The 18980-nt window shown below is 31.5% G+C and overlaps 2 protein-coding genes across 6 annotated transcripts in view; one reads left to right on the top strand and one right to left on the bottom strand.

Annotated features, from left to right (window-relative positions):
* Positions 1 to 17817, bottom strand: part of LOC118191727 (RNA-binding protein 5-like) — a 78647-nt gene extending 60830 nt beyond the window's left edge. For 2 of the 3 annotated variants that reach the window (XM_035362561.2, XM_035362564.2), the window contains exons 1-2: positions 17651 to 17817; positions 6015 to 6093 (exon numbers count right to left, since the gene is read on the bottom strand). In XM_035362561.2, coding sequence (XP_035218452.1) covers positions 6015 to 6093; positions 17651 to 17655 — 84 coding nt within the window. In that variant the 5' untranslated portion in view covers positions 17656 to 17817. Of the gene's footprint in view, positions 1 to 6014; positions 6094 to 16034; positions 16538 to 17650 lie in introns of those variants that run through there. The other variant, XM_085816468.1, reaches the window with a different exon arrangement.
* A 286-nt stretch (positions 17818 to 18103) lies between these two features.
* The window catches only part of btz (CASC3 exon junction complex subunit), a 79202-nt gene continuing 78325 nt past the window's right edge, over positions 18104 to 18980 (top strand). The window contains exon 1 of one of the 3 annotated variants that reach the window (XM_085816467.1): positions 18104 to 18533. In XM_085816467.1, the coding sequence (XP_085672593.1) occupies positions 18405 to 18533 (129 nt within the window). In that variant the 5' untranslated portion in view covers positions 18104 to 18404. The remainder of the gene's footprint in view (positions 18534 to 18980) is intronic. The other 2 variants (XM_085816465.1, XM_085816466.1) reach the window with 2 other exon arrangements.

The raw sequence follows: 18980 nt of genomic DNA, 5'->3' as shown, positions 1-18980 counted from the left end.
CAGTTTGAACATTAGTGTACAGGGGAATGTAGATTTGCTGATCAAGTATGAGTCGGAACTCTTATCTCACCAAGTTACAAAGCCTGTACATAAATACCACTTAAATTCTTACCAAAATCAAAATAGTTATTGCATAGACAGCATCCCCCTTCTTTGAACAAGATTTCCTCAGTGGCTACCACGCCATTTGGGAACAAAATAAGAGTAGTAATCGACATGTAACAGAAATCTTCCGAGAGATCACAGCCATTGGGAAGCAAATGAGTGTTAAGAATTCTACCTGCTTTCAAATAAATTTGAGGGAGAAAAAAAAATAAAAGTGCATTATTTTTAAATGCTTTTTGTATTTATTTTGTGTTGTTTCACCATTGTTTGCTCTAAAGGTAATACGGATATGAGAATAATTCGCAGAAACAGAATTTACTACAATTTTGTTTGTTACTCTGATGATTCGCAGTGATCAGATTGAAATCATTTAAAATATTAAATTACTGACCAATAAATGTATTTTCGTAATTTGTTTCAAAATACATTTTACATTATTTAATATACATTAAAAAAAAAAAACTGTTTCTTGCTAAAGAGCCAGACTTAAGGAGACAAAAGATTGCATGCTGCTTGTCAGCTGCAGTTTGGCTACTCCTGACATACAGCAATCTACATTACTAATTAATGAAAATAGTTTCATTTTCAATAATTTAATCAATTCATTTGTGAGCCTCTAACTTCATCCCCTGCTTATCATAACATAAATATATAATTTTGTGCACATACAATGAAATCTACTTTCACATCTTTCAGTCTAGACAGCTTTTGAAACAGAAATTTGGTCCATACCATTCAGAAAAAAGCAAATTAGCATAATTATTTAAGGGAAAAATAATAATAAAAACTGAATTAAACAACAAAATTCAATTAGAAAATAGTCTACATTATCACTGATGCTGCGCAACATAAATTTTGTTGTAGCGTGCTCACTGTCTTTTCTCTTTGTATGATTGGAAGTAGCAGTCTCGCTGTTCAACGACAGAATACCATCTCTCTACAATATCATTACCGTTGCAAACATGGCATCATGAAAGACCAAAAAACCAAAGGGCCTTCAATGTGATGCCTATGTTAAGGACATTTTGTATATCCTCTACATCTGAATTGCTCTGCTGATATATTGCTTAGAAACGGATGTGCACAACTGGCTTTACATTTTTCTATGAAGCAACAGCTCTTAGATCTCTACGTATTTTTCTACATCACATACCTACGAATGACAATCAAGCAAGGCCAAATCACATGATTCATGCTCAGGATAAGTTAAATACAGGATAGGTTATCTCATCAAGCAAGGCCAAATCACATGATTCATGCTCAGGATAAGTTAAATACAGGATAGGTTATCTGTTGCGAAAAAACATTATTCAGCTTATCTCCACTTGCATTGCATTCTGTTGAATCAGAAAGCAAAAGACTTTCTTCGAACTAATACTAAAATCCTTATTCAGTTAATCTTCGGATTATGGAAACTTGTCGATTTTCTGGCGAAAATTTGGCAACCAACCCTGCTACAGCAACCTGCTAGTTTTTTTTTTTTTTTTTTTTGGACGCCATTTTGTTTTCACGAAGTAAAGGCACTTTTTTTTTTTTTTTTTTTAAACTCAACATTTTTTCCCAAGAATCTGCTAGCCGAATTATGCTCATGTTAGAACTTTTATGGAACAAAAGTGCTTAATCATGAAGAAGATTAGGTGCAAAACTGGGAGAAAGTGCAGAATCGCCCACTGTTTGCTGCGTTTTTAAGAATTGCACATACACGGTATCATCCATGTACACATCACCCTATTTTCACTTAAAAAAACATCCCAGATTTGCACAAAAATGGCATTGCGCACACTCTTGACTTTATGCATGTACACTGCTAAAGTCCTAGCTAGTAACCTTTATCACCTTACCAAAATGTCGCCAAACTACCTGTTACCATATTCCAAAGATTAACCTCTTATTCTTAAACTTTGTAGGCAGCTGCTAACGTAACAAACACTTCAGTCATTCATCTTTCATTATGTACAGTTCACTGCATAAAAACTGGAAGAAATTTTTTACCAAAATACCATTATGTCCAGAAATAACAAATTGCTTTTATTTTACTTTATGGCAAATTAAGTAAATATATAATGTTAAATGCAGAAACAATTAACATGAACAAATGAAATGTTCTTCAATATCATTTTGTACTCTCCCCATAGCCCTCCCAAAAAGGACATCCACATTTGCACTGTCTCAAATTGGTCTGAAGATGATGGAAGAAAACTCCATAAAGAAGAACATTAACCATACAAATCTGATGTGGACACCATGACTTTCTTGCAGAGACCTATTAAATTATACAAATTTTTTCCTACATTTTATTTAAACTTATTTCCTTGAAATTTTCATTCACTTAAACTGTTCTCACTTTGCAGGAAGGCAAAATACATAAAAACTCAAAACCTCTCCATTAAAAATTGTAAAATACAAAAAAACATAAAACACCAAATACAGCTTAAAATTATTAATTTAGAAGTCAAACAACAAAAATCAGCATTATATTTTCACAGGACTAGTTTTGATGATTTTACTGAACCATCATCCTCAGCTACAAAAGCACAAATTAAAGAGAGAAGATATAATGATTAGATAAGATAACAAAGCCTGGACAGGAGATAAGCCACTGGTGTCATCTGTTGAAACCAGAACTAAAACATAATTAGCGTATCCGTTAGCTAAATATTTAGTCTCCAGATTTTCAACTCTAAAAACATTTATCCTAGAAATTTACTCATGGTTTCTTTTGATGTAAACTCATTATTCACCAATGTTCCAGTGGAAGGTACATTAAGATGTCTAGAAACCAGACTTCGCGAATTTCATTTCTCTTGCATCGAAATTGATGACCTAATTTCTCTCACTCAACTCTGTTTGAAACAAACGCATTTTGTTTTTAAAAATAAATATTACAAGCAAACTGAGGGATTAGCCATGGGAAACCCCCCAGTCCCATCCTGGCTGATATCTATATGCATTTTTATGAATCAAAATTGCTTGATACTTTAAACTTCCCGGTATGGTTTCGCTACGTAGACAATACTTTTACCCTGTTTGCAGGTAACAAAGATGATTTAAATAAAGTTCTTTGAAAAATGAATTCCATTGATCCTGCTATTCGGTTCACTTCTGAACTTGAGACTTGCAATTCTCTTCCATTTCTTGACACTCTGGTCACATATAACACATCCAACTTCAGTAATGCGGTTTACGGTAAACCTTCATCGGTTTGCCTTCCACCACACTTTAAATCATGTCATCCGACTAAACAAAAGTTAATGTTTTCCGTGCTCTTCAAGTTTGCTCCTCCAAACTATCCCTCGATGAAGAACTAAATTTTTTAAAAGCAATAGCTATTGACAGGGGCTTTTCACCCAACATTATTAAACAAGCAGTTAAAAAATTCTCATCTTGACACACCAAAAGGCACACTCTTGTTTTAGGAGGTTTAATATAAATATTTACTTCTTACTGGTTACAAAAACGCACTTTGATGTTTTTATTAATTTCTAAAAAATAGAAATAAAAGAAAATAAGGAATGGAAATCACTATTGTTCTCCCATCCAAAGGTTTCCTTGTCTTCCTTTTCTTCATCAGATAATTCTTGAAGAATCCAAGCAAAATCAGCTGGTTGCACATATTTTTTTTACCATGAAAACCGATATAATATTTACAGAGTCAAATGTATTTAAATTAAAATAATACACCCCAATTAATAACACAAAATTACAAAATATTTGAGAAAAAAAAATATTTTCCGAATTTTAAAACATAACCACGTAGCACAAAAGCCAGTTAAAAAAAAAGTCAAATGACTTCCTGTTGGCACATTCCATGATGTGGGAAAGTCTAGAAAGGAAGAATAGAAATGACCTTCAGACGTCTCAGCTTCGATATGCGAAAAATGTGCATTAAAAACTGAATTTGTCGTAAATTTTGCGCATACGTGTGTGCTGGAAGGTTAACCCTTCATGTGGTTGAGCTGTATATATACATTCAAAAATATTTGTCATGATACTTTTAAGTGCACAGATGTGCATCCTGCATTATGTCAACACAAATAAAGTAGGATGTATATTAGAAGAAAAGGAGTCCGGGTTCAAAGTGAGAGCGTTATTTTGGAATTATAATTAACAAACCACCACTTAAAAGCATTTTAGGAAATTTTAGGCTTTCAGGGCAAAAACTTTGGCCACTTGGAGGGTTAAATATGCAGCTTGATTTGCTAAAAAATATTCCAAAACATGTTGATTGCCTATTCCAGTGTGTCTCATGGCAACATAAAATGTATTAGGTTATTTCCTTAACTGTAGATAAGGACTAGTTTAATTCCTAAAATAATTCTATGTGCAGCCAGCTAAAATAGTTATCACGAGAAAGAAAAAATACATAATAATTTTAACGATTCCAGGTAGTGTAATTTCATAAAAAATATATAATATTTCTAATTAAACATCTCATGATGTAAATGCATTTTTATTTAAATCCATCAGATTAAAAAGTAGGAAACAAAATATTATTAGGAACTGCATTTACAGGTCTTAAACTACTTGGTTTTTTAATCAATAACAAATTAAATTTGGAAGTTAAATGCCTTCAGTTTTACTGAGTAACATGCTAGCTCATGGAAGATAAAAGTATTTTATTTCAGGCAATGGCAACACACTGACTAATAGTTAAATAGCCGAGTTTGTTTTTTACAATCAAAAAGATAAATATCTTACATTTTGTACAGTAGAGACAAAAATGCTTTATTTTGAAGAGTACTGTCATTGCTAACTTTTAAACTGCAGAGTTTGTTAATAAAAAATTAATTAAATTCATCCAGAATACACAAACGAATTCCAATTTAAAAATTTGAGCATTAAGGCGCACATTTTCAAGTGAAGGAATAACTACGCATATATAATTTTTTTTCCAATTTAAAAATTTGAGCATTAAGGCGCACATTTTCAAGTGAAGGAATAACTACGCATATATAATTTTTTCAATGAGAGGAAACATTCATGCATTAATACGTACATACATACAGATCCTTCATTATTTAATAATAATGAAGATGGAGAAGATGCTTTCTGGGGAAGGAGGATTAATTATTTTGCAGTTTACTGCAGAAATGATAAAAAATATATTCTAAATCAATTAAGTTGTTTTCATAATTTTTTTTACATATATAAATAAATAAGAATTCTAATTTTTATCCCCCTTACAATTATGCTTCTTCCGCTTTTTTAGGTGAAGGAAGAAAATGAAATATATATGAATGCAGGATTAGATATAATTCACTTTTGTGTACACTAAAATTAGTTTGAGAAGGTTGGGATTTATGTGTTTTCAACAGTGCTAACATTGCACTACTGCTTATTTTTTCCTAATTTCTTTCATTTACATAATGCAGGAAGAAGCATTTTAAGTTTCTCCAAGGAACAGCAGAGGGACAGAAGAAATCTAACCTTAGCACTACTATTATTATACTAAGCATTTAAAAGTTAAGATATTACCTTCATTACTATTCTTTTTGTTTTGTTTACCCAAATTACATGCTGCTGACACCAAACAAAAATATGTATAACATTTGCTGAAAAAGCTGGGAGAGGAAAATAAGAATTGGAATAATGAGTAAATACAATATTTTATTCTCATTATTTTAATACACTTGTAGGCAATGTCTCTAATGGCTTTCTAATAAGAATCTTGCATTCTCATTTTAAAACTCAAACTGCTCTGTTTATGATAAATAAAAAAAATTACATCAAATGTACTTTTTTAAAAGGCAGACTAAATACCCTTTGCACATAAGATATTTAATTTTATATGTATTAAAATTAATCCTTCTGTTATTACCTCCCCCCCCCAAAAAAAACCCTATTACAATCTATTAAATGTTACAGATAGAATGTTAAAAACTTAAAATACTTCACTAGAAAAAACATACTTCTCGGTAATTATATGAGTCATCTCTGGTACCTCGACTTCTCTCTTCTCTATCAAAACGGCCAGATCTGTTCCTACTGCTGTGAAAAAAATAACTTAATTAAATTCAAAGCAACTTATATAAACTTTACTTATTCAGAGAGAAATAATTAAATGATAAAACACAATATAAAGTTCTATTAGTATGAAGAAGAAATAATAGAAAAATATTAATACAGTCAAAAGTCTTTAATTTGGACTCGTCGGGACTTCGATTCCGGATTATAGATCATCAGTTTAAATCTGGTAAGATGGCATGCAGAAATTATAAAATTAAAAATATGAAACCGTAATTTATGAAATAAATAGCAATATCAAGGGTATCAATTTTTTTTTTAAAAGCTTAATAATTATTTGTTTACTTTATTAAACATTTCTTTCAATGTAAGCTGTTTAAGTTGCTTCATTTTATGTGCTAATACTTTCTCTTTAATTCTATAAACAGACATAATTTCTTGTTCAGTTACAAAGTTCCCTGTTCAAGTACAATAATTGCTGTGTCGAGAATACCGACTAATTTGTCAATCGAAATTTTTTCGTTTTCAATAACCTCTCTGTCACTTTCTTCACTATTGGAAGCGGCACATCGAAACATGCTTTCGCTTTGTAGATGCTTTGGCAGCTCCAGAATCGGAAACTCTTTTTGACATAATCGAAAGTTCAAGCTTACTTTTTATAAAATTGCTCTAACAGTCTGAAAAAAATAATAAGCCGGATCCAATTAGAAGATTAAGGAACAACGCAATCTGCAACATTAACTAAAATACATAATTCGATAATTTTAGCCTAGCTTATACCGTCCGTTATACATTAAACGCGCATGCGTAAACGTATTATGCACATGCGCAGAAAGTTTGTATCTTTGAGGTCCAGATTAAAGACTTTTGACTATGCTTAAAGCAAGATAGCTGAGGATAAAAAAAACTCAAGTGAAATATTACGAAATTATCCAATGAAACTGCACAAATAGAAAAAAATATTTGTTATATTGCTCATTTTTATTTATTATTATTTTTCATATAAAATATAATTTTCTGATAGAACACATAATATGTTGAAAATAGTTTATGATAATTAATGATGTCTTTGGCAATGTCTGAAAAAGAAAAATTTCTGTATTTCTTCCCTGTAATAGACAGAACTACTATTTTATTTATAGAGCATGTTTCTTCCACAAAAAAAGTAGTGTTCTTAGAATAAAATATTACCATCATGTCACACGAGAAAAATGTTTTGATCACTTGCAAGATTCGAATTTGTAATAAAGCAAACAAAACAAAAATTTATACTGATTTGCAAACAAATAAAGAAATATTTATTGACCTGCATACTTACTAAGCAGTGCCTACTGATTTAGGATTAATGATTAAAGTTTGATTATTCAGAAACCTTGGAAAATGCCAAATCTGAATAAGTGCAGATAATTGAGCACAAATGCAATTTACAGTACAAAAGCCAGATGAATGAAAGGAAAAAATTTTCAGTCTACAATTTGGGGGGGGGGGGGAAGGAGAGAGAGATTTTTTATTTGCTATCAACTTGAATTTCAAATACCTACATTTAAATTTTTCGAGTTTTTTTTTTGGGGGGGGGGAAGAGGCACTCAGACATAAAGACAAAGTGTATCATGATCAATTACAAATATGATGCAAATCATAAAAACTGGCAGAGATCTCACTAAACTTGCGTCATTCATTCTTGCAGAAATTTAAAGGTACAGATTGCTCTTTAATTAGTTAGATAATCATATACAAGAAACAGACATAACATATTAAAAACTTAAATTGATTGCTATAATTTTTTTATACTGTACAGCCACAGTTTTTATCACATTGCAGTTTTCTTGATGCCAGGATCCCATAACTTTGAAAATACTCTACTACAGGATCTTCCATTGAAGACAAATTCCAAATTTTAATTCCTTTTTCAAAACGTAATTGGAAAAACAGATAAATAGTAGTCGAAGACAGGATTCAAATGATTTTTGATTTCGAAGAATGGTCATCGGTAGACAATTCATCAATTTTGGAAGAGTTTTAAGCCACTCAACAATAAATATAAAAAATATTCCAGATATTGTAGCATATATAGTAAATTAGCACTACATTAAAACATAAAATTTATCACTGAAAGCTAAAAGACAATCATCATGTAGTAAAACTGCATCAATGTACTGTTGGTTAGTCATAGCCCCAGTTGTAAGTACTTATAGGGGTTTCTGGTCACTGATCATGATACTAGTGCATACCCTGATACTGCATCTTGGATATCAGTCCCTTTTCTGTATGATAATCAGTTGGCATCTACAAGCCGAAGACAGACTGAAGCTGTAGCTGTTATGCTAGGTAAAATAAATGGAATAGAAGCAAAACTAAAAGGAAAGGTTAGAGTCGAGAGAACGGTACCCTTTGTATTATCCCGAAGTTGTTTCACTTATTTTTTGACTAAGCCTTAACAAGCTCATTATCACGGCTATTAAGATATTTGTATTATATTAGGAAAATGCCACCTAAACGCAGTAAGTAAAAATAAATTTTCTCTTCTCCTAGCTTATCATATGTGATACGATTTCATTTCATTCAGTGGGCCTACCTTATCACATATGACAAGGAAACAAAATGTCACTGATGGCCCACTGTTTCATATTTGATATGCTGGAACAGAGAATGCTACAAAAACTTATTAAATAGAATTTCTAGATTTAAGATTGTTGTGATGATTATTATTATTTTATTCTGTGAAAGTAAAGTATGCCATGGCAACAATGCACATTCGTAATTTAGAATCTTTTTATACAGAGCAAGTGGCTTAAAATTTTGTAAGTAATTACTGCTGTACGATATACTAAGCACATTTTCTGTTTGTCCTATCGGAAACATTGACCCGTTTACTACTCATCGTATATGTCCCGTTTTTACTGCTCATCATAAAGTCGCCCAAAGTAGCCAAATCCCGTGTGCACCGGATACTAGGATTAAACCCATTATTTACGTAATATATACAAAAACTGAAATATCATAATAAAAAGGAGATTTTATAGGAATTATTGGTTGATCTTTACATTATGGTAACTTGGCGTTTTTTTGGCGACCAACTCTCCTACAGCAACCCTCTATTTTTTTCCCCGCTGCCATTTTGTCTTCACGAAGTAAAGACATGTTTCTTTTCTTTTTATCTACTGAACACTTCTTCCAACAATCTACTAGCCGAATTACACTTATGCTAGAAATTTTATCTAACAAAACTGCTTAATCATGACAAATATTCACTGCGAAATTGGGAAAAAGTGCACAATACCATACTCCTTACGTGTTTTTCAAAATAACACATACACATAAACCATGTACACGCTAACTTATTTTTACTTAAAAAACATCCCCAGAATTGCACAAAAATGGCATTGCGCACACTCTTCACTATATCCATGTACACTGCTTTTTTCTCATAAATTAGAAAAATTTCACGAAAATACATGACAATTTTCTCAATCTTTAAACCCGGTAAAAAGAACATATATGAAATTACCTGATCGCGAAAAAGTATTTACCCTTTCCAAATATGAACATTTCCACACATAAAATAAATAAAATATCCAAAAACTTTTACCTCTAAATCATCTATTACATTACACACGTCACCACGAATTCATACCGCAAGCATTACAAATACTTAGTATCAAATATTTAAATTATTTCCATGCACGTTTACTTCAACTTAAACGTGTACCAAATTCCTACAAACATAAAATTCACAAAATAACTATCATTTAATTAAAATATCACTAAACCATGTACACGTCGACTTATTTACTTAAAAAAACATCCCAGAATTGTACAAAAATGGCATTGCGCACACTCTTCACTATATCCATGTACACTGCTTTTTTCTCATAAATTAGAAAAATTTCACGAAAATTTTCTCAATCTTTAAACCCCGTAAAAAGAACATATATGAAATTACCTGATCGCGAAAAAGTAATGAACATTTCCACATATAAAATAAATAAAATATCCAAAAACTTTTACCTCTAAATCATCTATTACATTATACACGTCACCAACGAATTCATACCGCAACCATTACAAATACTTATTGTCAGATATTTAAATTATTTCCATGCACGTTTACTTCAACTAAAACGTATACCAAATTCCTACAACCATAAAATTCACAAAATAACTATCATTTAATTAAAATATAATTAAATTCAAAAACACTACTTAAAGTATAAATGAGCACATACATTAAATTAATACATACATAAATACCCATTTCCAATTCACTTTAGTTACTGCCATGGGATCCAAAAATTCAGGAACACTGTTTCACACAACACAGAATAAAGCCAAATACAAAATTTCCAGATTTTTTCCCGATTTCCCCCCTTTTCCGATTAAAGAACCGTAATTCGTCCATTAATATCACATGACATATCCCATGATCTCTCATTTCCCTCACACAAAATAATGCGTAATCGGAACTGAGTACTGCTCACATTATTACCAAAGTGCCAGGTACCTTTATCGCCTCCAAAATGTCGCCAAACTACCAGTTACCATATTGTAAAGATCAACCGAATTATTTTTGCATGTTACGTTTAATTGCAAAATGCGCTTGGGTTCAGTGCCAAGGTCACGAGCAATTGGGAAAACTTTGTTTGCTCAACTTTAGAAGCGAAGAGATTAAAGCAGTTTCAACATACACTTTTAGAGTTATTCAAAATTTGCACATTATAGAACTGTTAATTAGCAATTTCAGTAACTAAACGTGGTGATCGCTTTCAACATGACAATTTTTACTTTCAAGTTCAAAATAATTCAAAATTTTTTTTAACATTAAGTTACATCCATTCTGATCTGCATTTGTCCGGATTAAGACTTTTAGAGGCAAAAGATTTTGATTGTCCCTACATATATTTACACCAGTTTCCCCCCCCCCATTCTTATTTAAATGCACCATACATTTCATGGTAAACCTGGCACTGGGAAATTTTTGTGATGCCCTAAGCACATGCATATTTGTGCTTAATGGCTAATTCAGCTCTGCATTTAATAACATACATAAGCATCCTAAGATTAGCATAATATTTAGTTTGCCGTTAGAACACTCTAATAAATTTCACATGAACATAACAGATCGGTAAAAGTTTACAATTGTGTGTCCCTAGTTTTCTTTCCGATTCTTTTTTGACGCCAAGATCGGCAACAGGAAGGCACAATTTCAAGATGGTCACTACACAAAAACAAAATAAGAAGTAAAAGAAATGCACAAACTTTGTGTCCATGTACACATCGATCTGTTTTCACTTAAACAAAATCCCAGAATTGCACAAACTAGGCATTGCGCACTGCCTTGTCCATGTACACATCAATCTATTTTCATTAAAAAAAAATCAGGAAGCTAAGACAAAGTTAAAACTATCATGGTAACCAGAAATGAGGCTCCATTGCCAAAATAAAAAAAAAAAAAAAAAAAAAAAAAAATCTGTTGCTAATCGAAGGGCCACCGAATTCTACACTAGAGGCAATAGATCTATAACTGATTACAACAATTTCTATAATTTTTAGAAAGATTATTTAGCCATTCATTTTACTATAATAAGAAATAAAACATGACGGAATTACATAAATTTTAGATGCTACTACCGATGCAAAACTCGAGCATCTAAACGTCAAAGTACAAACGCCTGAATCTTAGGCTTTCATACGAAATAAGAACAATCGAATGTTAACGAAATTTAGAAACGTATTTTTGGTAGCCATTTCCTAGCTTAGCAATTAAGGAAGCACTTCCGCAGAGGATCCGTTAAATGTAAACATCGCTAAAATTGGCGATAACAGTTCAAAGTTGGTAACCCGGCGAATTCGGTGGTCGTAGGTAGCAACCTGATTCTCGTATGTTTTGTGCGTGCTCCGTTTTGCCGCTGGCTGGTGATGCATCACTACCGGATGAGCAGGTGAAATTGCGGCGGAGGGGGGGGGGCTTATTGATAATTGGTAACACGCCTGTTTAGAGTAGTATGACTGTGTTCTTAATAATTAAAAGACTAAACACTCAGAACCATAGGGTACCCAAGTCCTAAAACATGATTAACGTGGGCCGCAATAATATAAGGTCTTAAATAATTAACTAAAGTTTTTATTTTTATTACTCTTATTTTTATCTAAAATAATAGGAATTACATCACTTTTCATGCTTAAAAATTTGACATATTTTTAATGTATCTTAGCAATTACCTTTCAGAAGATGCTAGGTGTTTATATATGATAGATGATTAGAAAGAAATAAAGAAGTAATAATGAATAAAAAAAAGTATTATTGGTTCTTTGAGATGAGATTTAAAAAAAAATTTTTTTTTAAAGATTTTTTATTGGTCATCAAAGTTAGTAAACCACTGCTTTGAGTAATTAATCAAAGTTTGACTTTTGAAAGATAACAAAATGTATAATGTTCTTATAGTTTTATTTACAATGCTACTCTAAAGGATTTGAATATTATTGAAGATTCTTGGCAATGTCCAGTTTATTGTGAAAAAGGCAGTTGTTTCAAAATAAAATATTTTAAGCTATCAGCAAGTAAATTCAAAAAATAACTTTGAAAATTGCTTGCATAAAATGGATATTTGAAATGTATTATTCTGTAATGAATCCATTAATCTATTATATGTACAGTAGCACTTAACATATGAAACACAATTTTGGGAATATTGACAAGCAAAGCACTTAATAAAAAGACACTTTTAAATGTACTAAAATATTAGTATCTGTATGAACAACAGAGAATATATGTAATGAATAATACCATGACCAAATACCTATATAAACAAAACAGAATTAAGTATTCTCATCCTCGACACTTGAAAAAGTAATCCTGCTGTGCAACATTTAGTGAATTTCTGATTGCATGATATTGCAAGCATTTTGTTAGATTTTTCCTACTAGTGCTTAAGACCATTGAATACTGATAGTTTGATCTGTGTTCATATCATGGTTAAAGGGCTGGCTGCATGGTTGATTTTTCTAGTTTTCCTCATATGTAATGCAAATACAAGCCAGTTTCCCTTAGAATGTTCATAAAGGCATCCTTCTTCAGGTCAACAACTGGTATGCTTTGCCATATTCGAATAACCTAAACTTTCCTTCAGATTATACATTGAAAGGTTATATCTGTAGTAAGCAGGACAATGATCATTCAGCTTCTATCCGTGTGGAAGGAGTATATTTAAAACATGTCAGAACCATGGGATTCATAACAACATTGACCATTAATCTTGAACATTTTATCAAGTGTGCCGTTTTTCTTACGTTATGGGTTTCACTAACAAGTTATTCATACTTTTGTTCAAGTTGACAAGCAGTTCAGCAATACAGTTGCTGGATACTGGCAGTTTGACCCTAGTTTGAATCTTCAGTACTCAGTATCTTGGGCCATCACACTGTCATGGCCCCTAAAGCTATTACTGCTTGGCATAATATAAGCAAAGCATTTATGACTCATTTATGATACAACATTCTGAGAAGTGTTCCATCTGCCTTTCTCATACACCTGAATGCATCATTCAAAAGAAAATGATGTTGCTGCGTTTAATTTCATCAGGCCTGATGAAAGGTCTAGAATGCTGCAAGTGCTGGTTTTTTCTCACATCTGTTTTAAGGAGAAATAATTTCAGCGATATCCTGGAACTAGAATTATCCTAGTTTACATATGAATTTGTCAACAGCATATGCTATTTCCTAAAAATCAATGAAAATATTGCTTTTTTCATTCTCATTTTGGATATTTTAAAATGCAGTAATGTATACAGCATTGATTTACATCCATTTTAAGGTAAATTTGCTGATCATTTCTTATAAGTTTCCAAACATCTTTTCAGAGATGGACTTTCTTCTTTCCAAAGTGAAATGTGTATCAATACAATTTATTTCAAATGACTATGGCATGACATCTAGTCTTCACTTTGGCATTCATGTTTGTTTCATTATTTTACGGAGACATTGCTATTTATTTTTAAGTGTTTTTAATGTGTTATTGAAAATATTTGTAATATACGCATTTACAAAACTTTGCACTGACCAGTGATATAAAGTTAGTCTTCAGTTAAAAGACTTGTTTAGGATTGTGTAAAGTTGAACAATTACTTTGTTTATATAAGTTGAATAGGAGACTGTTGTTTTATGATTTTTTTTGTAATGTTGGATAGTTTCCACAGGCTTTGGGAATTTTCTTCATTTGATTATCTCTATGTAGTTGAATAGAAAAATATTTTGAAATTATCAAAATAAATAAGTTATCTATTTTGGAGATTAATTTTGATAACCAGCATTTTGTAACAGCATCATGTTCTTAGCATATGCTAAGAATATCGTCAAAAGAAAAGAGTCAACCAACGTGTGCAGATCTGTGATAAATTTTACTACTTTTTGTTATTCCCATGTAGTTATATAATGATTTGAACAACTGTAATTTTGGAACACTGAGAAACAACTGCTTCAAGTGATTGTTAGACTGTAACTAAATTACTTCAAGTTGCAAATGTGGTCTCACGGCTTCATAGTTTATATTGCAAGGCATGCTGAAAATTTCTAGTTACATTTGAATTGCATTGAAATCTGTGTTTAAACTCAAAATGCAGGTTTCTTTTTCAGGCTATCTTCATAACTATTGCATTTTGACATTTAAATTGTTCATATGACAAAGAAATGTGAAAAATGCTAAGTTGAAAACCATGCTGTATCAATATAAATTAAATCCTGTGACTAATCACTTACTAGTCCTGTGAAAATTTGCAAATATGACTCTGATTTTTTGTGATTGCTTTCTAAATTAATTGATGCTATATATTTTAAAATTTCACACTTTACAGAACAATGTTTCTCATTGAAGAATGGCACAATTTCGTTAATCAGTTGCCAAACTTTCTCGAAAACACATCTTGCACTAAGCCATCTTACTTTTGTTTTGTATAATACAGCACATGCAAGTATTCAGATTTTAAGGGCTTAAGTAAATCTCGTAATTCCCTGTGGGTACATCAACAAGATTGAATACTATTCCCAAGCCTCATGGTTACATCAAGCACAGGTTTAATGTTCAATGGAAATTTAAACAGACCACTTGAAAATAGTTAAAATTTCCACATTAAAAAAAAAAAAAAAAGATTACCTTTCTTCATTTCATTACATTATCAGTAATTCTCGCTTTCTGGGGAATTTTCAGTGGGAGATCTAAATCTTGTTATACTTATCTGTGTTCATGATGTAACAAAGTCGATGAGCACAGTATACATGTCGATGAAGTGAGATAACAGATATCTATGTGAACTCATGTTATGCGCAAATCACGTGATATTCCTTTACGTTTTATTTATACAAATACAGTATACATTGTATAGCCAAAACAAAAATGAATATATGTTTACAATATACATTATGTATTGCATAGTAAAATCCTAAATATATTTTGATAATTTGCTGAATAGAATATCTATATAGATCTATATAGAAGCTTTAAACAGGTAGTTGTTCACTGGCCATAGTTTGTCCATCCTTGAACTCAACTTTCGGATTTGATAGAGTGAGATTGTGACTACATTTTCAGTAACTTATTTGATAAAATTATGATTTGAAAATTCAAAATAGATTTAAAATCAGAAGATGAATTTAAAAGAAATACTGTGCCTAAATATATCATTAATAATAATTAATGAGCCCACCAGCGGCCGAGCAGTAAAAGCTGCTGAACACTGGTAGTTCGATCCTGGGTTCAAGTCCCGGCGAACGGGCTGGCTGCATGCGCGTTTCCGTGATTTCCCCATGTGTAACATGGATACGAGCCAGTTTCCCTTAAAAAGACCTCTACAGGGCATCCCTCCCTTTCCGTGGAGTGCCTAAGGGCGGAGCACGTAATAAGAAAAAAAATAAAAATAATTAATAACAAAAAAATTAAGTAATCATATAATAAATATATGCAATATCACACTTACATGATAATTTATACAAAACTATTCCTACATGATTTTTCAATGAAATTTTTTTCTTATTCACTGATCACTCAGCATAGCTCTCCAATAACAATAACCGAAATCAGGTTAGGGTTTGAGGGTTAGTTAAGGAATATTTTGAGTTTAAAATTGCTGGTGGCATGTATCCGTTTGGTTTGGTGTGTTTTAATTATGTCAAAGCATGCAAAAAATATCTGCGTAAGAGAAGGTGTGCCTTTGAGGAGAACTTTATAAGGGATTTTTGGCTTTGCATTCCTGTAACATATTGAAGCACCGTGAAAACACCCATGCAATTAGCTGTCTTTTTTTAGATTAGGACCTAAATCAAACTACCAGAATTCAGTCACAGAACATCAGTTGGAAAGTAATGAATCATAGTATGCTTGTTAGAGTTACATGCAAAAAAGTTAAATTCTGCCCTTACTGTTTCTGAGGTTAGCATGATTGTTAATAAAAATAGTGGATATGTTAGTTTTTATTTTATGACACATGCACACATAAGCACACACTTATCTATGCATGCATAAGTAAGTCAGAGCAGAATATAATTTATTCCTATACAAACTTTATTTTTTACCTAGTCAAACAGTTGCAATAGTTTATATTTCAATGAAAACATTGTTTATTTCATTTATGTGATGAGAATTTATTTTCACTCATACTTTGGAAAGCATTTTGAAATTATGTAATGAAGGTACAAGTAGTAAAAGTGCCTTTTTGTTTCTCTTGTGTTTTGACAATTTCCCAAGAAACTGCACTGTTAAAAACAGGAATATTTTCTAATTTTATATTCTTAAAGCATATTTAAAGAAAGATATGAATTTCACTAAGTTATTTTTCAACAAATTGATAACTTTGCCATGAAAGACTCATTATTTGCTGTGATCTGCAAATATGATCTGGTTCTGTTTTAAATGGAGAAGACATGTATGTATCACCAAAATAGCTAATAAACAGTCAATTACGATCAACGCATTTCGCGGAAATTCGTTAACAGGCTGTTTTTCATTACAAACAGGAAATGGCATACTGCAAGCCAGAGGGAATATGGAGTTAGGGGATCTATGGGAACATAATATCCAGTCCTTTCATTGCTATTAACCGCGGTTTGTATACGATTTTCAGTTTACGGTTTGTATTATGGTTAACCTTTTTAAATATCTTGTAACGTAACTGTACACCGCTAAACTCATGGCCGATTAGCCGTTGACGAGCTTGGCGAGTAAATACGCTTCGCCGCCAACGGATCCTCTCCGGAAGAAAACCCGCAATTAATTACTTGTATTAGGTCATCACAATCCCTACATAATTTACATTCCAATCTAAGCATATGTTATGCAAAATTAAAATTATAACAGCATGCAAAAATTACCCATTTTTCCATTTTATAGAATATTAAAAACACAAAACTAATTTCATTAATCAAAAACAAAATTGCACTGATCATATGATAAATGATCAATGCGATTTAATAAACTAAAAACTACAATTTAAAATGACTTGCAAATACTTATCAAATTCAAATTTTAAGATACTGCAAGCTATACAACAGAGAACCGAATTTCATACCAACAAATGCCATTACACAAAATACATACCCCATAATTACACCAAAACAATCAATCGGATGCTATTTATAAAATGTTTATGGTAATTAAATTTTAACAGATCCTTGAAATTTTAACAAAGTACAACTAAAGGGGGGGGGGGGAGAAAATAAGCGTTTAACAACTATAATACTCGAAACGCATTTATTATCAACGCTCGCAATGGCGCAAATTATGCTTGTTGCCAATAGCTGAGGTATGTCAATTAAATTTTTCAGATTTCAAAATAACGAAATTAAATAATAAACAAACAATATTAAATAAAGATTGAATTAAGATGGATCTATAATAGGTTATTTTACAACATAAATTTTTATTATTCAATAACAGCAGAAGCATTAACAAAATAAATCAACGCATGAAACTAAACAAAAGCTTTCTGTACACAATGTTCGGGGAGGAATTAATACACTTTGACCATCTGAGCGCATCCAAGCCACATACATTTTTTTCTCTTCGCTTTTTCTAATATAAAATTTCTTTAGTAAGATTAAACATTGATGGTTGATTGAGCAGAAAGTAATTTAATCTCTTTACCAAAATGCTTTTATTATGATTGTATGTTTGGCAACAATAAGTCATGAGTCTGAGAGACGAAAAGTTGCATGTTTTCGTAATTTGTTACCTACTGTAGAAAAGACTTAAAATTTTTGTTGCGTTTCGCGTGTTTGCATTCCCATTCAGTCTGTTGTATAGTGAAAGGAACTTGAAAGGCGAAACTAATTCTTTGGCTTCGAAAATTTTTATGGCTGACGGGCATCGGCGAAGGAGAATGAAATCAGATGACGATTCAGAGGGATCTTTTTCTGAATCCGACGGAGAAGCAAAGGGTACAAATGATACTGAAAGTAGTGTAAAAGGAACACCGGAAAAGGTAATATTTTATATTAATGCTACAGTGGATTAGATGAATTCTATATGTTATAAAAATTGAAAAGTGGAGTAAACTAGAGTTCTTCATTTTGCATTTAAGTTAAAGCATCTTAACAATTTCAGCGTTAAAAATTAAATAATGTTGAAAATTTCGGTGTTAAAAGTTTTTTCGAAGACTTAATGTTCTCTGTCTTTTTTCTGATCGGTTGAGCACGAGCATTGTTTTTAGTTTTTTGATACTGTTGTAAGATCTTCAGTTATAGTATCTATAGTCATCTGTTTTTAACTTATAGTAGAATATTGTTGTAAGTTATGTTTTGATATTCTTGCAAGATTATCAGCATTATATTGTATTTCTGATTATTTAAGGTTTCGTGATGAGTTCTGTAAATGTCTCAAGTTGGTTTATTATAATTTTATTTCTTGAAATTTGATTTTAGTTTGAATT

This window comes from Stegodyphus dumicola, chromosome 5 (genome assembly GCF_044657685.1).
Source record: "Stegodyphus dumicola isolate Sdum_Otavi_A_Nest chromosome 5, ASM4465768v1".
Classification (NCBI taxonomy): domain Eukaryota; kingdom Metazoa; phylum Arthropoda; class Arachnida; order Araneae; family Eresidae; genus Stegodyphus; species Stegodyphus dumicola.
Note: the sequence above shows the minus strand (reverse complement) of the source record. Positions and strands in the feature narration are given on the sequence as shown.